This window comes from Gasterosteus aculeatus, chromosome 12 (genome assembly GCF_964276395.1).
Source record: "Gasterosteus aculeatus chromosome 12, fGasAcu3.hap1.1, whole genome shotgun sequence".
Taxonomy (NCBI): domain Eukaryota; kingdom Metazoa; phylum Chordata; class Actinopteri; order Perciformes; family Gasterosteidae; genus Gasterosteus; species Gasterosteus aculeatus.
In genome coordinates this window covers 6,757,441-6,781,990 of record NC_135700.1, presented here as the reverse complement: position 1 = coordinate 6,781,990, position 24,550 = coordinate 6,757,441, and the positions used below count along the sequence as shown (strand labels likewise).

The window sequence follows — 24,550 nt, the reverse complement described above, 5'->3', positions numbered from 1 at the left end:
GTTTGTTTTGGCTCAGAGATCCATATGTGTCTTTGTCTGCTTGCCACAGGAGGAGGTGAAGAGGTTGCGGGTTCATGTAGAGGATGTAATCAAAGAAAATGAAAAACTCCATGTTGAAATTGCAAAGATCGAAGGGGTCAGCAAGAAGAACTGGTAAGAGGAAATACGATCTCTGTGCATGTGTATGATTTTGAAAAATGATGTAGTGCATAGTTGTCCGCGTCAATGAATTAATGCGTATGTTTTAAGACAATATTACATATAATGGCATCTACGTGCTATGGACATACTATTTCTCTCCTTCTCTCTCTATCTCGCTTCCCTTCAGTCATCAGCTACAAGAACAGGCCCTCCTGGTATTGCAAGAGAACCAGGTTCTGATTGATCAGCTCGAGGCTCAGCACGTTAAAGCCAAGGCCAGCCACAGCAGACACCATTCTGAAGGTATAACGACTACCTCAAAGCCGTACTTCCTTGCCAATTGCGTGGGTGTCTCCGAGCGGACGCGCTGCAAAGTGCCACAAACCTGCATCCCGCGGCTGATGTTGTGTGCGTTTCAACAGTTATTACAAAAAATGGTTTGGTGAAGAAGTAACTGATCTGATTTCAGAAATAATTCTTCAGTGTTTTCTTTTCTTATAATGTTTATTTTATATCTTAGAAAGCTTCAAATTGCAATTAGAACGTACTTAGTACTTTAGAACATAAACTGCTCATATAGCTATTTTAATGGGGAAAAGGAGGCCATCCAGCGTATGATTCATGTGGTCAGTGTGGCGTATAAACACAGTCCTGCTTCTTGTCCCCCTCACTGTAGTTACCAAGGTGTCTAAGCAGCTGATGCTGTTGGAGGCAGAAAGGCAGCGTTTGCAGGAGGACCTGGAAGAGAGCAGGAGAGAGTTACAGAAGCACGTAAGGGAAGTACAAGTGCTGCAGAGCCGCCTCAAGGACGCCGTCACCTGGGACGAGCACTGCAGCATGGACAGCAAACTTAGACGGTACGGCTGCAATGTCTCATTTTATCGCTGGAAAAACAAACGGCGCTGCTTCTTAACAGTTCTTTTCATTTTCAGTAGTTTTTTGTTAGTGACGCACATTGCAACATGTGTTAATGAAGAATGTACACAGCCCTCCATGTTGGCCTGAAGGCCAAAGGCCAGAGCTGTGTCTTCTTCCCAAAAGGTTTAATTATCTACTTTGTTTAAAATAGTTTTGTAGAATACACAGGACCAACAAACGAGTAGCACCCGAAGCATTGCATGGGTAATTGCTGCAGACAGGGGCTTTGGGATGTGACAAACGTCCTACAGAATCCTTTCTGTAATTACTTCTGTTATATTGATAGAGGTTCAAAAATAAGCCTGATTTTCACAAGTCAATCAAGACACGTAGGACTGAAAAAAGGGAATTTAAAAGTGATGTAAAATGATGGTCACCAAGAATGCTGTACAATCTGCTCTTGGCTCTCAGACAGTTGGAGCAGCAGGAGATTAGAAATAGGAGTGAGACGGACGATTTACATCTCAGATTGTCCAGCCTGCAAGAGGAGAACAGGCGTCTGGCTCTGGACAAGGCCAACCTGAGTGCTGACAAAATGAGATTGGAGGCTGAGCAGGACCTCACCAAACAAGCCAACAGGTACTAAATATACTTCTACCCGCACAAATATAGACACGTTCTTTTTACGCTGTGTGCTGCTACTGCCCCTGTTAATATTGCTATACTAATACTGCTGATGAGACTAACGTTTGCCCTCAATACTCGTGTAGCTAATATCATTGGCATTGAAAATCATGAAAAGTCTTATAACGCCGATAAACTGTTCATAAGCCGTTCATATTTTAGTGTACATGTGATTATTTAAAGCCCCTTCACAGCCATTATCCACCCACACAGGTGTTTTTTCTCATTTCGCTAGATTGAGGCTTCAGAGTTTACATGGTTGCATCTATTAGAAAGCAAAGCTTACACCTCAATTATTCTAATTAGTGCCTGTAGCTTAGTGACCTCACATCCGACTGCCCGACTTCCTCGACAAAGGTGCAGTCAGCGTGAATAAAATACGGGCCTATAATGATGATATTACTTTCTTGAATAATAATTGTGTCAAGGGTCTAAACCAGAGAGTTTAATTGAACTAACAAAAGACAAAAACCAACAACATGAAGTTCTCCTTAAATCTAATCACCAATTAGCTCACCCAGTTAATACTGAAGTGATATTTGTGCTGGTAGCTTGATTTCTTGTTGTTGGAAAGGTCAGCGATGTGATCCATAGAAGAATGATCAGAGACTGTTTTTTGCCATGTTTGAAAAAAAAAAATGTCATCATCCAAAAAGAAGAATCAAGCGCGAGATAGTTATTTAACAATCCGTGCAGACATAAAAGGAAGTTACCAGAGTGACTTTTCAACAGTATTTCACATCTTACCATAGTGCGGATCAGGTTATTCTCAGTACAAAATGTATTTGGGGATTATTTTCAGGGGATTACAGCTGTTTTAAAATGTGTTCTGGTCTGCCATCCTCCTGTGCTCCCCGGGGACCTGATCTGAGATTACGGTGGACTTTCTCATTCGGAAGTGAGAAGATTGTCAGGAGGTGTTTGATTAGCCAACAGGATCCTCAGCCCGCTCGCATCATGTCAGCAGGGTCTCAAGACAGCATCCAGTTAGCTCTCTCTATTCCTTCTCCAACTGTTTTATCTCCCCCTTCTCTCCCCCATAACCTCCGAGCCACTCTCCTACATTCGGTTTGAAATATCTTCCCTTCTCCATTTTATTAGTCCTCCTATTTTTACCAAACTCATTTTCCTTTCTGTCTCATTGCTTTTCTCTCCCCCATCTATTTTCTTTAATTGTGTCTCATTATGCTCTTCTCCTTTGTCTCTTCGTCATGCAGGAAAGCTGAAAGGAGGGTGAGTGTCTTGAAGAGAGAGAAGGAAGAGTGCGTGTTGAAAGAGGAAAAGACCCGGCATTACATGGGAGCTGTCCTTTCTGTGGCCGGCCACATTTCCCTACAGAGGGACCAACTATTGCAAATGGTACTTCCAATGCGACTGGTAGTGATGAAAGCTTTTGTATGTCACATGGTACACATGCATCACGTAGAGTAGCAGTACTACTGACACACTAGTGCACATATGTCAAACTCGCGGCCCGCGGGCTAAATCCGGTCCAGCATTTAACTCAAAATTGCAAGGCAAGCCGTGTACATACAGTACCCAGTGTTGTACTTAAAGTAATGTGCAGCAGTGCAGTACTGTCTCAGGGGAAATGACATAGTGGTGTGAGGACGCTAAGTCAGCAAAATATATTATGCAAGAGTGATATGATATCATTAACTGTGTGCTCCAGAATAGTACGTAAAATGATTAAGTAATGATACTTAGGCTTTGTCTGTATTAATTATGAATATAATACCTTAAATAATGTATGTAATGTAGTATGGGATATAGAACATAATGGTAAGTGTAGGCATTTCCCTTAATGCTTTAGATCCCATTATATACTCTACGATTTTATACCAAGTTATGTTATTATACGTATGGAATACTTTCAGTATGTGTTGCAGTATTTCATATGAACATATAGTAAAATAACAACTAAAGCTTTATTGCTCCATATCCGCAGCAGCCCTGCAGTACGTTCCCAGCAGAGGCAGAAAAGCCAAAGGGCAGATTTCGGGAACCTTTGGTTTTTGGTGCAAGGAGTCTTTTATTTGCTGCATTTGTCATTTATCAAACAGGGTCATTTATCAATCAGGGCAGTTTGCTTACCACCTCAGGCGCCCTCTCCATGTCTGCACAGCTGCGAGATGTGGGGGTGATGCTGCTAAAATAACGCCGGGGAATATGATGTGTGTGACTGATTAAACATTCCACTGAATTAACTCACGGTACTTGGAATGGACCCTTCCTGCAGGCAAGCATTTTGACGTGTCATAGCTGGAGACGATCGGGTTTAATTGATGACCGTTTAGGGGAGCTGGGTGCAGGGTCCAACAGCGATGAGAAATGACGTCCTGTGTCTTTTATTAACCGCTTTCCCTTGACCTTGATCACAAAAAGGTCACAATGTCAAGTAAAGATGTGAAGGAGAATTCAGCCCAGTGGTTCTTAACCTGGGTTCAACCGAACTGCACTTTTCTAGTTAGTGGATTGTTCTGTTTCTCAGCTGGAAATGATCAAGCATGAAGTTCAGAAAGAACGTGTAATTCTCTCACTGTCGGAGGAATAACAACAAGACTCTTTCAGAGCTTTGATACTTTTTATAGATTTAGATTTTTTGAAATAGATTTTTATTTTGAAATAAAACATCATAGAATATATGTTGAGAGCCATATAAAACCCCCCAAAATAAAGCTAATCCAACAAAAAGAACGTTGCTCAGTTGGCTGAGTGTGTGAAAGGTTCAGGGACCCGCCTTTCAGAGAAATAGTCAGAGATCATCATGCGTGGGAGGTCAGACTAAACACATTTCAGAAGTAGCGGGTTTTAAACTAACAAGAACCAATTTGTATTAGTACAGTAGAATGTCTTTGGTTATTGGCTGCGTGGGGGCAGGAACACATCAGAGCTGTTTCTAGGAGCAGATTTAACGAAGACTGCCTCAGCTTTTACTTGCATTAATGTCTCCATGTGACCCTCAAGATGACTCCATTTATGTTAATATCAAAGACATTATCTAAGTCTAGGCACACTAAATTTTGGGTTTTTGATCAAGGAAGTCTTTAAAAAATATGTTTTGGATGAATTTGTCCAAGATGGGAAACTTGGTTATTGAAAAAAAAATAAATAATACAAAATAATAATAATGTATTAAAAAATAATACATTTAGAGCAGTTCAGCACTTTGATTGTTATATAAAACTAAAAAAGATATTTTGTCTCAGTGTTTTCACACTGGTCTACTGTAATCAGGCAACAGTTTCACCCATCTGTCGTTCATTTCCTGTATCACCTCTCTCGTCATCCCTTACTTCCTTGTTCAAATTGTGTGTTCCACCTCCCCCCTTACATCAGTAACCCCCTGTCCTTCTCCTCCTCCCCAGACTTCAGTTCTTCAGCAGGAAAAGCAGGGATTCGTCAGCAGAATCCTGAATGGCACGATACGATTTGGAAAACTACAGGAAGAAGTCAAAGTAAGTCCCTTTTCCAATTAAATGCCACTTTCACAATAAAGTTGTTGCCACTGACCCATGCCCAAAAAATGCCCTTCAACGTGGCAGCCGGGCTATCTGACGTTAACCCCTGATGCCAAGGTAGCATGTGAGGCTACAACTTTGGCTCAGCCGGTGCGTCAACAGTCCATCCTTATTTTAAGTCCGTTTTGTCCGAGATAACGCTCCAATCTGTTTCCTATTGATCAGCTGGCTCGAGTAAACCTGATAATCCATCCGCTATCGGCCTCCGCCACTCAAAATGCATAAATTGAGGAGCACTGGCTCAAGCCGAGCTCATTGCCTTTCTAGCTCTTCATTTATTTACCTATTTTTAATAGCGTATATCTCTGTTTCACTGCTCCTGCTGGCCACTGTGCTGCTTACTCGCTTATAACGTTACCGCAACGTTACCGCTGCTGCTCATTACTGCCTGCTGCCGATACCAATGTCGCAGTAAGATGAAGGTCACGGTCTCGTCTCGGAACTGGTCTTAATCTGTCTTGTGTTATTCTCAGACAAAGAGACTCCGGATTGGATGCTGGAATTGCGATCCATTACTTATTGGATTACCGGATTTTTTATTGAAATGTTCTACTTTTTGGCTGTTGCCACTTTGTTTAGACCTATACTTTTGTTTACACTTTGTTCATAGCTATGATACAAAAATGTTTTTTGTCTGTTAAATATCACCCTATAATTTATGATTTCAAAAAGGACAAATTTCTGATGTTTGCTGTCAAACTCTTGCTTGTTAGGTATAGGAGGCTGTAATACACATTAGTTTGGTCATCATGACCAGTTGTGAACAGGAAGAAAGAAATTTGTTTTTCTGCATATCCATTCTAGGACAAAAACTGCATAGATTCCATTTCTTTCCAGAAGGGTAAAAAAACATTGTGCAATTTTCCAGCAAATCACCATGGCAACCGTTTCTACATCTGCTTAAATACCATCTTAGTTGGAGTCTTACTGCTGTGATGACGGTTGGTACAGCCTGTCATTGTTGTTTTGTTTGTCATTGTGAACGGGAGCATTGCATTAGTCTGGCAGCATTAGTGCCTTGCTCTAGTGGTTGCTCTGGTCAGTGCTTTGTGCTCCAGCTGTCAGCATCTGTTTTCATTCAAGCCACATCAGGGAGAAACATCTCAGTGGGTCTGACAGTTTTATTTGTGTCTCTATGGCAACGGCCCAGAGAGAAAGAGATGTGTTTGTGGGTTTGAATGTGATTTCCATTGGCTGTAATTAGACCATTGAAAGAGAAGAGCTGTAAATGTTAGATGTGTAGAAGAAACCTTCCTCATTTTACATTCGATGTTTCCTAGAGGATTTTGTGAGACGCTTGGGGTTGGACTTCGGACCGTCAAGGGGGAGTCCTGGTTCATGCATTTGTTTTGATCTTCAGATAGCGTTAATGTCCTGCAAACAATGGTTTGCCCCAAAAGTGTTGAAATGCAACGAAGCGCATTGAGGCTACTCAACTAGTGAAGGACAATAAAACCGTCATTTTTATGTATATTGTTTAAAACAAAAGATTTTGCTTTGGTTTTAAGCGCCAGATGCAACATCTTTCACCATATTCATGACCTCACATAAACCGAACTTTGATGGGTTGATGGACTGTCTCAATGACAATAATAGTCCACATGACGATGGCACATTTTCACAAACGTTCCATTTTAAGGCTGAATGATTATATTACTTACCTAATTGCCTCCTTCATTCATATTTTCCACCGCACTCTCCCATTTGCAGATCATTGCATCTTTCTCACAGTGATTCATTCAGAGGAAAGGCTCTCACATTTCATACCAACCTGAAATGTTTCCAAACCCAGCAGCTTTCTTTTCAAGTGTCCAGCTACAAAACCATAAACACCAACTCCCACTCACATTAGATTCTTATCGGTTGCAGTGCATGTTGTCACCTCATGAATTCAAAAGAGAAGGATCTTGTGTTGAGTGTGTGCTATAAAGAGAAAAAACAGACTACATGACTACATTATTCATGTGTAATTAAAATTCATGTGCCTCCCATCTGCTTGAGACACCTGAAATTGCTGAATATTTCAGTGAATGCGTATATAAATATAGCCAGGTCACAGGTTGATGCTAGCAGGGACTTTTCTTCCCAATCAGAATCCTCTGCTCTAAACAAGCATTTCTTTTCAAAAATAACCTGAATATAACATTAACCACCTTTAATCACAGTCAAGGGGTTGTGACCTCTGACCCTTGACCTTCTCATTTTTTGTATTTGCCTTTAAACAAAGACATAAAGGATTCTTACAGTTGCCTCCCTTTGTTTAATTAATTGTGTCGGTTAGTTAGAAAAGTGTTTTATAGGTGCTATTGGTAAAAATGTTCACAGGAACTATTTCTGGCTTCTTTTTAAAGGCTAAAAACCAGGAAATGTATTAAAATACTGATTTTCACAACTACATTTCAACTGCACACATTGTGTAATTTGAAGGAAGAAAGGCTCCACATGCAAACAGATGGCAGTTGGGTGAGTGTCTCTCACTCTTATTCTTTGTCTCTGAACCGGTCGTACTGTAGGAACCAGATTCGGCACTTTGTTGTTTTATTATTTTTGACTCATTGTGACAAAAATATGGAAAAGAGGCTGATCGATCTCTTTTGAGTTAGAAATACTCTCATGCTCGGTTACCATCATTTTATATGGAATAAATAGTTTAGTTTTTGTTCTTTTGGTGCACTAGAAGAGTCATCTTTCTTGTGCAGCCAGATGTCATCACGGTTTGAAGAATAGTAAGAGAAAAAAACCAAAAGGATTAAGAGACATTACGCATCCAGTTTTTTTCTCTTTCCAGATAAGCCACTACCTTTGGGATTTTGTTGGTTTCGTTGAGGGGGGTGAGACACACTTTGCAAGATTGACCTTCGATGACAGTACTGATGACGGCAACCGGCAGGAAAAAAGATCACAAGCAACATATTGAAAATAATTCTCCATTTATTTCATTGTCTAGTAGCTTCTGAAACCAGACGTGTAGCACTAGTCTGAGAGTTGCTGCTGTCGATCAAAGGAGAAACACAGGCAGAGTGGGTACAGAGACAGTGACAGGAAGCAGCCGACAAAGGAAAGTAAATGTAGAGCCTCACGAGAGAGAATGAACGGGACTAACCAGACGTTTTAGAGGTTTAGCACAAAAAAAACATTTCCTTTTTTTAATGAGAAAAATAATTATCTGAAGTTTGTTGTTTCTATCAGAATGTTTTCAGCCCAGGGTCCTCAGTTATCAACATTGCACAGAAACGGTTGACTCCTACAAGTAAAATAAAATTCCTTGTGCATAACTGCTCCAAGCGCACACCAAAAGCAGTGAGAATGTGTGAAGCCATCAAGTTCTAAACCGCCATGCTCAGGAACACCAAGTCCCACTGACACAATGAAACACTTCATTTAGAGCCATAACCTTTTTTCTTCTTTTCTACGTCGTGCTGGAAGTGTCACCTGTTGTTGGGTACGGCTGCAGCGACTCAACATGTCTCCAAATATTCTAACACACTGAAATGTACTTTTTGGTCTCAACTACTTTTCCTTAACCACAAAGCTTCAGCAGACTAAATCAAGACGACAGGGAACTGAACGGGAGGGTTGTTGCTTAACATCAAAAGACTATCAAAAAACCTGAGATATGAGTCTGGTCTCTGCCTCACATGTGCTAAATCCAGTCAACATAATGATGCAGTGGGAGAAATAGGAGCAGGGCACATTTAGAAAAGCAAAGCTCACAACCTTACGTATGAGCAAAGATGCCGAAGCTCGCTGTGAATGTCGAATAGCTCAAATATTATCTTATTCACAATTGCTATGGTCAATAGCTATTTGTATTTATTCCTCGCCGCGTTGCATACAAACATTACAAACATTCAAGCCATTTCCGGTGATTTTCCTTGCATTGTTTAACAAAGCATTGCAATTGGAAAAGCTCCACTTACGCAGTTTCTAATTCATGAGCTGTGGGACGTTTGGATGAGTCGTGTTTCAGCAAGGATTCAACCCATCTTTTGGAACTGATGGCAAAACCACTATCACAATTACAGCAGGTTCAACTTGCACTGAGGGGAGATATTTAGGTAACACGTGGTACCATCAGTGCTGGCTTGTGGACCTGAAGAACACTCGCTGTAAAATGAAGTAATCAACCTTTTTAATTTCAAGTGGTGTCCAAAGTCGGATACAACTTCTCCCTCCTTTTTTTTCATCGGGGTAAAGCAGTAATCCATAAAGGCATTTGTTAATTAACTGAAGAGCATCCTGGGAGTATAAAGTTAATACTCATCGCAGGTTTCTGGCGGCACACAGTCTTGAATAAACGATGTCACAGTAGGTCACACACACGGCACAGAGCGAATGTTAGGGACAGAAACATGTTACAGAAATGTAGTTATGGGCGCCGCTCCAACCAACGCATCCTGCTGGGGCTCTGAGTCCATTAGTAGTTAGTTAAGTGTCGGGGATCTGTGTTGGCATCATGGGTACAGACGGGTAAAAACACACCAAAATGCCTGTTCTCTGCAGCCGACTTTGTCCCGCCCCGTCAGCCCCGGGAGTAACAGTCACACATGCCCTGGCACAGGCACTGGCAGAACCCGTACACCAGGCAAACTGTCAGGCTCGACGGCACCAAGCTAACGCAAGCAATGCCCAGTGTCACTCTCTGGATCACCAGCAGGTAGATTCCCAGAGGCAGCGAGCCAAAGTATAAGAAGCCCAGCAGCCACACCAGGATGCGCGGCACGTGATTGCAGAACTTGGACAGGGCGTCCTGATCCGCCAGCCCGTTGGAGCCCATCGACACCGAGTCCAGGCTCTGCTCGGCGAAGACGTCGGAGCTGCCGTCTCGGGTCGGGGAGCGCTGCGAGTCCCCCTGCACTTCCATTATGGTGATGACCAGGCAGTTGGAGGAGTCGCGAGACGGGCTGGAGGAGGAGAAACTCGTTGGGGTCAGGAGCACCTCCCTGTTCTTGTCGGAGCTCCAGGATTTGTCCCGCATCGCCAAACGGGACATTATGATGGCGTCGTCGGGGAGGGCCGACACCTCGTACTCTGAGACCTCAGTCTGGTGTCTGCAGAAGGGGCAGGAGATGAAGTCCGTCCCGTCAGCGATGTCCAGGATCTTGATGAGGCAGCGGACGCAGACCCGGTGCAGGCAGTCCAGGACCTTGGGCCGGCGGTGGTGGGCATTGTAGCGTTGGTAACAGATTTTACACTCCAGCTCCTCGGGTGGAGGAGAGTCCTTCTCTTCTATCTCAGCCTGAGCGCCGCTCATCTTCGAGTCATGTTCTAAGGGGGGACAAGACAGAGATACATTGAGAAGGAAAACGGTGTGTATGGAAAAGGTTGAATATAGTGCAGCATTTGCATATCAACGTCATTCCTGCGTACATCAGTTTCTGTACGCAGACTAAAACCTTCTGCACAAACAACAACAAGAAGCCCTGGCTCACTGCAGAACTCAATGCCCCCTCGTCAGCGTGAAGAGGCCCCCGTGAAGTACTCACAAACTACAGGAGAAACTCACCCCCCGCCCCCCACTGCCCCGCCATCCTCAAACAGTCACTCACGCCCCCTGCCTCCTTATCACCTCTCCCAATCGACCCCCCACCGGCCCTGAAGAGCTGCAAAGAGGATGTAAGCCGGCTCTTCCACAGACTGAAGATGAGGGAAGGCGCTCTTCATTCTGGATGTGTGTGGCCCTTTTTACTTGTTTATTTGTGTGTTTGCAGAGAACAAAGTGCAAACCGGAGTCAAATGACATGCATGCATAAGCATACGTGGCCATTAAAGCTCATTCTGGTTCCGATTCTGATTTAATGTGACTTTAAGTAGGACACAAATTGCATTGGATCGGGTAGATGTTTGAGGGAAAGGTCAGGGTCTGCCTGATTCTCTGGCTGCTGGTGCTCTCGGTACGTGCTGGTGATGAATGATTTACGGTTTGGGAGTTGGATCAGGGTGTGAGCCCACAGCTCTTTGTGACATGGACTGCTATTGATCTTTGGGGGGAGCTGGAAGGAGTATCTGCTCCTTCAACGTTTCCTGTTGGCTCCTGATGTTGTGTTAAATGTAAAGTTGTTGCAGATCTCATTAAAACAACCAGCCTCTGAATTGACGCCTTTTGTGGCTGTTACTTTTTTTACTTGTTTATTAGATCGTCTAGGATACGCAATGAAATATCTTTATTAAAAATCTATCGCTTATCTTTTGTAAATACATTTTTTTTATTCAGATAAAAGCCCATTATTACAGAACTATTGCAAGAAAACCACCCAGACAATCTGTGGAAATTGTCAAAAAAAAAGACTACAACTCATTGGCCCATTTATTTTCCTGAGATGACTCGGTGATGTCATCCCGTCCTATAGCAACCAATTTTACAAATAGATAAGATACGATTAGATTAGATAGATAAGTTCTACAGGGTAAAACACGTAATACATATGAATACACAATGTGGAATATTGAGGCATTATTATTGATCACATACTACAGATTGGAGCATGGCACTCCTGAGTTGCATAATTAATGGGTGACACAAATTAACTGCAGCTTCCTCGATGGAGAAACGGAGCACTCACGACTGTCAGTCATGATTAAAAGGTTAAATAGCTGTGAGCATGAATGCATAGACACCGAGCAGGAAAAGGAATGAGGTTAAGGAGCCCCCACCCTCTGCACTCCTCCTCCACAGACCTTTACTGTGGCATTGATGAGCTGTCATCTTCAATTACATAAAAACGCCTTCATACAATGAAAATACAAAACGTTTTAAAAATGAATACAATGACTACAAATTAATGATTTGTTCTTTTTAATTAGCTGGATTCATTTTTATATCTTTTGAAGCTTTTGAGTGTGAAAGAAAAGATGTGACAACGTGTTGTCGGGTCATTTGTAAACGTAACCTTCGGGGAACATGTAGTTTCAATAATTGAACTTCATGTTTTTATGCAGCGTTCACCTGCTGATGTGGTGCTAAATGTTTGTTGGTGACATCTGAGCCGTGTTGCTGTGACCGGAATGAAAGTAACGTGTTGATGAGGTTCAGTGTTGCTATGGTGGTAATCTTATGACTAATAACAATAATACGTTGGTAAGTTGATACTATGTTAATAACTTACTGCCACCACTCTCATTCCTCTCCGTCACTGATAACCCTGCTACGTGGATACCGGTATTGAGCAGTAACACAATTGCTGATTCTTGCTTGCTCTACGATATGTAGATTTAAAATGAACCCCCACGTGAAGCTTACAAGTATCCTTGATGTACCCTTACATCGCCTGATGGGAGAGCATGTGACGTAACAAGAGCTCCTGAAAGCAACTCGTCCATCATTAGTCTAAAACAACGCAGTTAGCAATGATATAGAAATGACAAGATACTTACTCAGGATGCAAAAGCCAAGCTATAATTCTCAAGCTAAAAACCCAAACCATCTCTCACATCACTGAACTTGAGAGACCATACATACAAAACGCAATAACTGATAACCAATCAAACATTCGGTGGTGATTCAGTAGATCCATTTCCACCAACGCATTTTAGATTTGCTGACATTTCACTATACATCCGAGGTATGGTGAGCTCTCAGATAAGGCCTAAACATCTGATGTTTCTTATCGTGCCCTGAGGGCGCTGTGGAGACGGTGGCATCACACAAGAGGGACGGGAAGCAGCAAATCTGTGATTTTCAAATCCACATTACATATCCCCAAGTCAACTTGTAAAATGTGGATAAGACGACTGAATGAGAGACGCTCTGCACGCCGCCACCAGACATAAATCTGCAGTGTTACACAGTCGATTCAATTTAAGATTTTTAAAAACTATATCAATTCTCATCTCAACCCAGTTAGAACATCGCTCTTCTTTTTTTTAACATAAGAACAATATTATACCATTTTGAAACCTCGTATTGCTACACATAATATTGTTGTTAGAGCCATCATTTTTGTTTTAATTACAATTCATATTCTCTGAAATATCTGATACATGTGTGATTTCAATAATGGGTGTTGAATTCCTGCTTTGAATAATTCCTTTGTTTGGCAGGTATTCTTACTGGTTGACGAAGGGGATGAGCGTTGGCAGTTTCTGACTTTTTGTGAAAAAAAAGGTTTGACTCCAAACAAAAAGTGCTTCATACCTCATACCTTACTTTACTTCGTCATTAGAAGGGCCCCCTCCCATTAAGCACATGCTATATAAAGAAAAGCCAGGCTTTCATCCATTCATGACCATTAAATATAGATTAAATTGGTGGTTGTTGCACTTGCAGTTGGCCAGCATGCCTCTCTGTGACTCGCTTCACTGTAGACTGGAGGAGGAACAGCAGAGGAGGAGGTCTCCTGAAGCTGACATCGAACAGTTGACGGAGTCCTTGGTGCTTCAAAACTAGAAATTGTCTTATCGATCTCCAGAGTAATTATAGAGGAGAAGTAAGTGAGCCTGGGCTGAAGTTTCAGGGTTAAACCCCTTCACCTTAATCAGCAGGTAGTAAGCGAGACATTGGCACTTGTCTCGGGTCTTGAAGGAGGAAAGAAAGAAACGTTTATATTTTATGAGTAGAGGTGGAATTTGGCACCCCAGCATTGACAATTTTACCTTTTTAATGCAGACTGAAAGCACCTGTGAAAATAGATTGTAGTAGTACATAAAAGCTACATCTCATGTGTCTCTACCTTACCTGGAACACAGTGAATGAACAGGCACAGTGTGTTCTTACCAGCTGATCACACCATTACAAATAATAATATATCCTTTGTGCAGCCAGAAAATAGTTCGTAGCCTCCAATTGGGCATCCTCATTGCAACTACTCAGGGATCCGCCAGTTGCGTCATTTCCCTCTAAAAATCGGGGACCAGTTGCCATGTCCGTCTCCCTCCCCGTGGTGGCACTACAGCTACTACTAATTATTTGTTTCCACATTAAATGAAACGCAGATTACACGCGCTTAGTAAGAATGAGACGTGCATTCAGAGAAGAACTGCAGCATCAGTCATTTCAGCGAGTTCCCAATGTGGACGACAGAGGTCCAGCAACCAAAACACCATATTTCCCTGAACTTGAATCCCTGGTTATTTTTTGGTCACATGGTAAAAGAGATTTGTGACTGTTTTAATGAGCATTGACAAATAATGCTGTCCTGGCATTCGGGGCATAATAATAAACGACACATTTAGTCGTATGAACCTCTGGCTTTTGAATCCCTACCAGCTCCATTTGTGCTGTTTTGCAGTCAACCCTGCCCTCTACAAGGAGGCTGAACCAAAGGAGAATTTACCCATGAGGGAATCAATAATTACCACCTTGACTTATGCTACGTACCACGATCGACAACAAGTCAATATTTGTAGAGAGCAAAAAGTGCTTTGATCAACAAATTTTTCCGCATAACGGAAAAGTGTTTGATCACCAAGATGAAAGCTAAGCCTGAGCCGGGTGCGGAAGTCGAGTACAACATGGCGCTCTGTCTCATCGGCACCTTTTTACAGCATGGATCTTGGCGAGGGAAATTTGAAGAAACACTGTGTATACTGCGTTTATGGCAAATGACAGCCAAAATCTGCATAATAGAACACCAAGAAGCCCCTAATGCACCCAACATTTCTAAGCTCCTAGGTGGCTGCACATTTGTGTGCGTGTTTGTGTGTGTGGCTGGCAGTTTGGGCATATGTTGACACCTTTCAGCATGGGTTGTTGTTGATAGCTTTGACCTTTGCTGTCTGAATATCTGCTTGTTTGAGGCTCCTCTTAATCACACGATTGATCCAGAGCAGTATGTCCATGCAGCCGTTGTGGCATATCAGCCTTTTGGCAGACTTCCCTCATTAAACACAGACGTTAAATCAAAACATTAAAAAAAACACTGTTTAGGGACACTGTTCATAGTTTCGTACATATTCGATTGCAAGTAAGTTTAGAAAATACCCCCACTTCAAATGTTTGACAGATATAATGAAATGTAACGTGTAGATAATTTGCTGTAATACTCTGAATCATTTTAAATCCAGGGGACCCGCTTTGTTTTAATAACCTGACATGGGGGGTTTTCCTAGAAATTCCCAAAAGTAGATTTGGAAGTTGGATGCAGCTGGAACGATTCCTTTGTGATGGTAATAACACGATACTGTATGAGTAACAACACAGAAGGGAATTGATCCAAATAAAGATAACAAAAAGTAAGCCAGTTGGGATTTTCAAAGCTATTCTTTTAAGATGAGGTGGATTGAATTGGCCGATTTATAATTCCACAGAGCAATGCTGCACTGCGTTCAGGATCTCATCCCAGCCAGTTATATTTACGTATTTCTTTTACAATGCATATAGTTAGCATGTATTTGCCCTCTTGGTTCATGACTACTCCGGATTTGCAGTAATTCCCTTTCCCTTCAAACATGAAATTGCTCATATTTACTGGATTCTAGTTTGCATGTGGAACCCTTACACACCAGCCTGATCTCCAAAACGTGTTCGTAAAAATGTATACGAAAATCTTGAACATACAAATTCGTAGTGATACATACAAAATAAATCGTCACCCTATTCAAAGTGAATGGGGACCTACACCCCGTAAACACACTTTGTGAAGTCTAACGATGTAAAATAAACGTGTTATGATTGCATTTTTAACGAGAAATCAATGTTAAATTGTAAAAATACAATACTAACCATAACCCCCTCAAAAAATCCAACATGGCGGAGAGACGTTCACTCAAGAATCCGACATGGTCCGCCATGTCGTTCACTCAAGGGGCGTGGTTAACCCCCGCCAGTTCTTATGTATTGTTACGAATTTGTATGTTCAACATTTTCGTATACACTTTTACGAACAGGTTTTGGAGATCACGTTGTACACACAGAAACCAGAACAAAAACATGATTTAATCTGCAGAATTACACAGACGAGTGCTAAAAGATTTTCTTTGTAGTTCTAACTTAACTGCATTATTACATTAAGCTTATATTGCTCTACACCTCAACAAGATGTTTAGAGTAAGTATCAAAATCACGCCATCGAACTACACACACGTTTTGCATTTTGCTTTTGCTAATCCTCCTCCCTTTATGACCATGTGATTCGGACATTGACTGTTTGTGTGTGTGTGTTGGGAAATGCTGCTTCAACATCCTCATGCTCTGAAACTTTTAAAACCCGGCAGACAGCGAGGCTCACTAATCTTACTTACGTTACACCGCCCCATTGCTATAGTTATCTTTTTCCATTGCGAGCCAACGTCGTCACTCCGGCGGACTGCCCCATGCTACGAGAGCTTCACTCAGCAAAGGTCAGCGATTTTTAACCAAAAGGGCATGACAGCAGAGCATTGTGAGAGGTGGCAAATCAGATCTTCCTTGACGTTAAGACATTTAATGCTGTACAGCAGTAGGTCGGCAGGAGAAACGTTGTTACTTCTACCCTTTACTCAGAAGATTGCTGACCTACCTGCTTCACAGACTTACATATTCATATTATAGCTGCACAGAAACACACAGGTTTTTCCTGTTGCTCACAGGACGCACAGTATAATTTTAGTATTAGTCACTGGTTAGCCACTGGGAGCCAACCAATACACCCACAGCACTTTTCTGTTGGACTGGCAATGTCTACCACTGGAATCCGTCCAGTAAAGAGACAGCTGAGGAGAAGACTGTCGCCTCTTTTCCACTGCATGATTCGGCAGGGCACAAGATCATGTTTGTACGAGTTCCCTTTGTCTATTTAGAGTCTCATTGATAATGGCGCCACCTCATTGTACGCAGGATCCTCAGCTGAGTTGTTTTTAAATCTGGGTAGAGTGAACTATAAAATGTAAAGTGACGTTAGATTGGCTTTTATATACTTGTATTCTTAAATGCAATTCAATATGTTCTGCTCTGGTATTTTACTGTATTGTGTATATATTGTGCATTTTTAATTCCATGCATACATTTACTATGTAACCTGCTGCTGATACACACAAATTTCACCCCTGGGGATGAATAAAGTATAAATGGATCAATCTATCTTAAAACAGGGGCGACATGACACATTCCGTGCAGAATGTGTCATGTTGCTCGTGATGACTCTCCCACCAATCAGTGACCAATTAGACTGCATTGTTTTTACTCCAACTAGTTCAGGGTCAGTTTGCTTGGAACCCAAAATCCGCAGTGACTATCCACAAGTAAAACTCCAAACCAGCGAGTCAAGTTGAGCAGAGCAACAGCAACTCTTTCCCCGACGACAACTTTTGTTTTCTCTCTCACTATGCACCCATCCATTTTCCCACTTTTATTAGACGCAGTAAGATCAGGTGTAGAGTGCAGTCTCATGTAGTTGATATCTTCCTGCCCTATTAAACTCCTTCATTACCTAATAACACAAGACAGCCAATTTCAGCAGAAAAGGTCAGTTTGTTTACTCCTGCCATGATGCTTTGTAGCGGATAGAATGGAGGCATTGCCGTAGGGAGTTTGAAACTTTTGAGTTGGGTGTTAATGAATGTTATTATAGGGTACGGTGTGGTTGTGAGGTGTTAATTTGAATGATGGCATGTTGACAGATGAAAGGAGATTGTATATACATTCAGACTGTTACTGTAGCAGCAGTTGTTAGCTGCAGCACAGATAGTTTTTCAGCGTGAGGCAGGACATATGGCGGCGCTGATGCATTGTGGGTTTCAAACAGGTGGTTGGACCCAAAGGATCAACTGGAGATTGCATTTCCTGAAAACAAACAAAGAAACCGGAGGACTGGTCATTTTAGTAAATAGAGTGAAGCCTGGGAGCAGGTTCAAGCAGAGAACAGCTTCACTGCAACGCGCAGTGCATCAAACGCTCCATCAGCATCCATCAGGGGGCTCTGGGCTTCAGCAGGGGAAGTTATTATTGTCAGGTCTGAGTCTGGATGCCATATACATGATAATCTATTCTCACATAAAAATCCATGAAACGTGAGTCGACTGACTGAAATGTGCTTTCAACGAGTTTGAGAGTCGGAGCTCGGGTGCACAGGGAGCACAAAACCTGCACATGGAAAGCTGATGCACCTACACGAGATAAAACCAGGAACAATAGCTTTTTCCAGACTGATATCAAATCTCAGTCCCTACTGACAAAACACTACTGAGCAGTTCTCAGGTCTGTGTGCGTGTGTGTGTGTGCGTACCGGTTTGTGCCTAATTAAGCTCCAGTGGACAATTGTTACAAATAAATGTATAAATCAAAATGAAAAACATATTCGTATACAACACCAAACGTCCTGAATTGTAGTATCAAAAATACTGTTCATGCCATGAATTTTTTACCGTGTGGAGAAGGTCAGCCAGCCTCTGGGCTGCAGCAGGAGGGGGGGGGGGGGGGGGGGGGGGGGCGACGGTGGGGGGGTTGTATTGGTTTGGCTTTGCTCAGCTCAACTTGTTATGAGGGCTAAATGTCACCGCTTCAGCTGGGCTCATGCTGTTGCCGCGCTGCCCCCCCCCCCCCCCACCCCCCACCCCTCCCAGGGGGGTTGATGGAGATTCAGGGCAAGCTTTGGAGGCTTTCCAGGTTAAAGTTCTCCAACAGAAAATACCAATTTCATTCATTACAGAGCACAACTGGGAATTTGCATTCTGGTCAGGGAGAGAGCCACCGGGCGAGGTGTCGTTATTTGATGGGGACACAACCAGATGGGTTTCAAAGGAATATTTATAAGGCATGACAGCCGGATCTTGTTGCAACTTCAGACATAGAAATTGAGTATACAGTTTTTCTCAGTCGCTTTGGGACATTTCTCAGAGCAGAATTGAAATTGTTCTGGTCAATCGTCACATCATTGTGTCACTTCACATCAAAAATGCAGTTTCTCATTTTCTTGAGTAATTTGCAAATGCTCCATCCATGCAAATGATTGTGTACAATTCTCTGCGTTTTCCTACATCATCAATTGCTTATGTTGATCAAACTGTATTATAATGGGTCTCTGTAGAATAGTCTCACTGCCCAATGGTTGAACAAGTTGTTCTGAATCTATCCTAAATTGGCAAAGTGGTCCAAGGTGAATCTTGATCTTCTATAACAAAGGCGCATTTCATGAACCATCAACTGGCAAGTGTATAAATCTCTACAGGGGTCTCCTGAACAAGGGAAGGGTCAGATTGGAGATGAATTGACAAAGTACGTGATAGTTTGGGACAATGTCAGTTTCCATGGTTCCAACATCATTAGGCAATGGTTTGCGACCCACAACAGGAGGCTGATGGAGTTCCTCTCACTCTGCTCCCCGTTCCTAAACGCCATTGAGGAAGTTTTCTCAGCATGGAAATGGAAAGTGTAAGATCGCCCGCCACATACACAGATGACCCTTCTGGCTGCCACGAATGCAGCGTGTGTTGACATCACAGCAGAGGCTGGATAAGACACTAAAAGATTCTTTCCATGCAAGAGAAGATGTTTGTTGTGAGGTGGATGAGAATCTGTGGCCCAACAGACAGGATTGTCAGGAGGTGTAGGAAGACGGCACTGTAATTCATACAGCACTGCATGAGCAGTTTCCCCTACGGAGATTGTCCTATGTTCACATTTCTACTTCGTTTTTTCCTCTTTTACCTTTGTGCTATGCAGAGCTGTCTTTTCCTTTCTGTATTTCACTGACATGGTCTGTCGACAAATTGCAGTAGTGACCGTCTCGTCCGTACACAATGACACAACACCTTCTCATTCTGATGGCACTGACATGTTCATTGACACAGATATTTACTTTTGAGAGATGAACTACTGAGCAAGAGACTGGCTTTTGCCGGTAATCCATGTTGTTAGAGAAATGCACGTGCTCTTTTGCAAATGTCGAGGATGATTCGAGAAATGTACCAAAGCAACTGAGAAAAACTGTAATTAGCCATTGAAACGTTGAGCGTTAAACATTGAAACAATGTTATTGCACCAACAAATAATTAGCACTTTAATTTCTAGCTACACCCCATAGGTCAACATGTTGGTTATGTTTACCTTAAATCCATCTCGGTTTGATTCATTATATGAGAAAATGGAAAATAGCCTGTCACCACTGCTGCCCACAAAGTACGTCAGACTGCAGCATGGTGGTGGCTGATGACATGCTGCCACCTAATAACCACCGGGATCTTCTTGTGAGGAGAACCAGCCACCGGGAGAAGAGAGACCAGTACGTCACCTCTGCAGGATTAAGCGGGCAAGCCCATCTTTCCTGTACTGCTCTTCAGAAGGTGAAGCTTTAAATGGCCACTTTTGGCTGGCTTGACAAAGAGTGCGGGGCGGTATTTCTGTATAATGTACCCATTTGTATTATATTAAATCTTTGGGTTATGCATAAATAAGGGTTTGTCAGCTTTGAGTGACTGATGCAGATAAGTGTCACCCCAGCAAATTTGAGACACATGATTTAAACCACTCCACAATGTTTGTGGTGTGGTGTCTTTTGGATTCATTTTTTATTCAAATGTCAACCAAACAATAACTCGCCTTGCTGTGTATTCTGCTGGTTGTGATTTACGACCCCACAAGTCATGTAATCACAGACACACACACACACGCACACACACACTAGCCTGCTCTCCACAGCGGCAATATATCATTCAATAAGAGGTGGTTCAGATGTCTAATCAATCACATTACTTGCAACACCATTTTCAGGCTGTGACGTAATACAAAGAGTATCAAAGTCCCACGGATGTATGAACCGGATTCAGCTTTTGAGGGTGAGGTACCGTTCATTCCTGGGGAAGTGGCTCATGAATGGCCAAAAGGTTTGACTGCTTGGTTTTAAATGACTTCTTCTGAGCTCTATGGAGCAAACCGTAAGCACTGCATCACAGCGGCTCACCCACCATTACGCTTTAAGAAATAACTCTGGATTCGGTTATTAGGGAATTTTACAACATGTAAACCTAATGACTTAATGATTAAATTAAGGGAGTTTTAACTGTTTGTACTGGAAAGAATAATGGAAATATATCTACTGATTCGCAGACGTCTCTTTTCAATAGAAGTCTATAAGGGAGGACTCATGGTCGATGGACGGGTCAAACAAACACAGGACTTCTATTCAATGGAAACATTTTTCAAAGTCACTGTTGACGCCTAACATAAATTATGCATCTAATACGAGGTCGTGGTGCAGGGGTTAGAGAAGGTGTGCTGGGAAGCACAAGGTTGGTGGTTTGAGTCCAGGCTGCCCCATGTTCCATGTCGATGTGTCCCTGAGCAAGACACCTAACCCCTAATTGCTCCCTGGGCAAAAATGTCAAAAAGCCATGGGTTTAAAGTGTAAAGTGTAAGTGACTTTGGATAAAAGCGTCTGCTAAAATGACCTGTAATGTAATATCTACTAGTTGGCGTCGTAGGGCGCTTGTCTTAAAAAGAGGAATACAAAGAAACCGTGTTTTTCCTCACGTAAGGCAGAGTGTCCGTGTTAAAAACATGAGCTTTTGGGGGAATATGGAATCTTTCATCTCCAAGAGACAGTGCGGTTGTATATCTCAGCCTGTCACAGATGATTTAACGGGGGAGACAGGTACCAGATGAAATGACAGTGTTATAAATCATGTGCTCTGGGGAAAGGTCAACGCCTGTATGTGTAATTCACATGTGCCCAATCGATGTCAAGATACATCAGTAGTAGATTCACCGTGTCCCGTAGTCACAAAATAACACCAATAATCTCCGGTGCAGATGTATGAACATCATTCATACATTTATTCAACAGCAAGCATTTTAGAATTTGCTTACTGCTTAACAAGCGTTTCCACTGTGTCTATCCTCCCATACTGGGTGTGTCTATGCTCTGACGTCTGTATGTGGGATACGGTGGAAAGCTACATTATGTATTTCGTGGTTAATTCCACCATTGTGTGGACTCTAATGTAAGATGTCGATTATTCTTTATGAAACTGGACGAAATGATGATGATGATGGTCTGATTTGCTTCTGTATGGACTATTGGGTTTATTTAAAGTGATCTTTTTTTAATGAAAGAGGTGCCATCCCATTTCTGCAACAGTTTCTAGCCATGTGGAAGAGGCATTGAGCTGTTGAGCTATGGGGGATAGAGAGACTGCAACTGTCAAACTTAATTGGACCCAAAGTCCCTTTTACCCGGAGCAAAACTCATGACGTCTTCTTAGCTCTCAAATCCGTCCCAGGAAATTCCGTATTTTTCTTTCATGCTTCTACCCTTTTCTTTGAGAGAAAACACTTTCTAAAGCGATGCCAAACATTCATACCAAATGTGTGGAATTGACCAAACCACAGCCACACACAATGTTCACATGATTGTAAACCACCACCCTAGACTGACGGATACGAAATGTGAAACATTAATGCTCCAAAGTCCTTGAGGGAATAATGGGGAATCTTCAAGCAATTCCAAAGAGCATTGGACAAGTAGTTCACACACACAGCAGTGATAGGAGAACAGTTGTTGAGGGGAGACAAGCAATCTCACTTGTTTTAATAAGCATCATGAGGACTGATTGTATGTGATCCCTCTGTTCATTACTATCAGCGATCTCCCCACATGAACTCAAGCCGTGTCTCTGTCGGGAGAGACAGGATTGTCTCCTCGGTTGGGATTGGTTGTCCCGGGAAAAGCATTTAAAACTTGTTGGCACTTTTCTGAAAAAGGATTCACCTCTGCGGAGAAAAGGCCGGAGCAGTAAAATAGGCTTTGTGCGAACACATCGTGTTCAGATAATTACAACCCAGCAGCCCTCTGATCGTACCACAGGTACTACATTGGAAGACAGGATAAAGATTGTTTTGCAAATACAGCCAAAGATTAAAATCAGTATGAAATATAGCACTAATTCAGTATATCAGTATAGAAACACCTTTTCCATAACGACTATAACAACGAAAAATCCAGATAAGCCAGCAACATTATAATCCATAATCATTAAGAGGGAAAGGGTAGCAACACAAATTGTTGAGTTGCACTTTATCTAGCAAACAGGGTGATAAACTCCAATGCAACACATAAATAGAGGACAAACACACGTTGTGTGTCCTTGTTTTTCTTCTCACTAAATATCCATCTGCAGGGCACAAAGCAGCGACCCGCTGAACCTCCTCTGCTTCTTTATGTGCATTTGCATTTCCCTCTGGCTCTCTAGCTCCCTTCTCGCTTTACTTCACCTGCTGCTGTTTTGCTTTTCTGCCATGACTGTTATTCTAGTCAAAACAGCAACAAACATGCATGCCACTTGTGAGAGTGTGTGCGTGTGTCTGTGTATGTGTGTATGTGTGTGTGCGCTGCACCACCTGCAGTGCTTCCCAACTGTCCACAGTTTAACAGCCGTTGATCGGCAGTTACAACAACTTACATTTGTTTTCTGAAACACACATTCAAACGATGAACTGTAAATACAGTAGAAGTACACACAAGCCTCTCCACAGAAGGTTAGTGTGTGTGTGTGTGTGTGTGTGTGTGTGTGTGTGTGTGTGTGTGTGTGTGTGTGGTTCCTCACCTTGTCCCGATGTGTGTGAGTCCCCCTCCTCCACCACAGTTGTCCCTGGTGCGCTGTCCTTCATGTAGATCCGCCTCCTTCATAGCAACACTCCACATCTCATTCCTCTGTGGGTGTGCGTGTGTGTGTGTGTGTGTGTGTGTGTGCGCGCGCGTGTGTGTGTGTGTGTGTGCGTGCGCGTGTGTGTGTGCGTGCGCGTGTGAGCAGGTGTACCGGAGCCAGGCGACCACCAGACTGGCGGGGTTGGAGGAGGCAGCGGAGGGGAGGACAGCTTCTTACCAGAGGGAGATCCTTCACCTGCAGAGGCTGCTGACAGAAAGACAGGAGGCTGAGGAGAGACTGCTGCAGTCCAAACGGTATGAGGGGAGGGAGGAGGTAGGAGAGAGAGAGAGTGTGTGGGGGGGAGAGGGAGAGAAAGAGAGAGAGAGGGGAAGGAGAGAGTGGAGGAGAAACAGTCGGAGGCATGCGGGCGGGCGGAAAGGGGGAGGAGGGTAGAGAGAGAATGTGTGAATGAAGGGAGGAGGAGGAAGAGAGAGAGGAGACAGTGTGTGTGTGTGTGCGTGCAGAGACATGGGGCGGCAGCCGTAAGGTGCACGAAGGCAGAGCCAGTCTCATAAACAGGACAATTACTGCAGGCAACAAGCAGATGGAGATGTCTAGACCAACAGATCGGTGTCAGACTTTTTATTAATCATCCGTCCTTTTCTGACATTGCTTCACTCCAAAAGGCCACTTATCATCCGGTTCAGCACATCGTTGATTTAACAATTACAGGGGCAGTACGGTACGCCACATTTTCAATGCATAGTTCTGCCAACAGAGAACGCCGACTCAAATGCCTTTTGCATTGATGTAGGATACTTTTATGTTTTCTCCGTTGACAAAAAAAACCA

General features: G+C 42.8%; 2 protein-coding genes across 7 annotated transcripts in view; one reads left to right on the top strand and one right to left on the bottom strand.

Moving 5' to 3' along the window:
- cep89 (centrosomal protein 89) overlaps nucleotides 1–24,550 on the top strand; it is a 40,520-nt gene that overhangs the window by 9,007 nt on the left and 6,963 nt on the right. For 4 of the 6 annotated variants that reach the window (XM_040164188.2, XM_040164182.2, XM_078084907.1 and 1 more), the window contains 7 exons: nucleotides 50–153; nucleotides 329–444; nucleotides 818–998; nucleotides 1,471–1,638; nucleotides 2,901–3,042; nucleotides 5,052–5,141; nucleotides 23,865–24,013. In XM_040164188.2, coding sequence (XP_040020122.2) covers nucleotides 50–153; nucleotides 329–444; nucleotides 818–998; nucleotides 1,471–1,638; nucleotides 2,901–3,042; nucleotides 5,052–5,141; nucleotides 23,865–24,013 — 950 coding nt within the window. The remainder of the gene's footprint in view (nucleotides 1–49; nucleotides 154–328; nucleotides 445–817; nucleotides 999–1,470; nucleotides 1,639–2,900; nucleotides 3,043–5,051; nucleotides 5,142–23,864; nucleotides 24,014–24,550) is intronic. The other 2 variants (XM_040164196.2, XM_078084905.1) reach the window with 2 other exon arrangements.
- LOC120810016 (E3 ubiquitin-protein ligase RNF182) lies at nucleotides 8,118–24,008 on the bottom strand. The gene is made up of 2 exons (XM_040164216.2): nucleotides 23,658–24,008; nucleotides 8,118–10,472 (listed from the first exon to the last, which is right to left on the bottom strand). The coding sequence occupies exons 1-2, from the start codon at nucleotides 23,719–23,721 to the stop codon at nucleotides 9,727–9,729; spliced, it is 810 nt and encodes a 269-aa protein (XP_040020150.1). The 5' UTR covers nucleotides 23,722–24,008; the 3' UTR covers nucleotides 8,118–9,726.

Bases quoted from the DNA above. Each gene is read 5' to 3' on its own strand.
- LOC120810016 (XM_040164216.2), bottom strand. From the start codon at position 23,721: ATGAAGGACAGCGCACCAGGGACAACTGTGGTGGAGGAGGGGGACTCA. The intron at 10,473-23,657 runs GTGAGGAACCAC...GTCCCCCCTTAG, and splicing joins CTCACACACATCGGGACAAG to AACATGACTCGAAGATGAGC.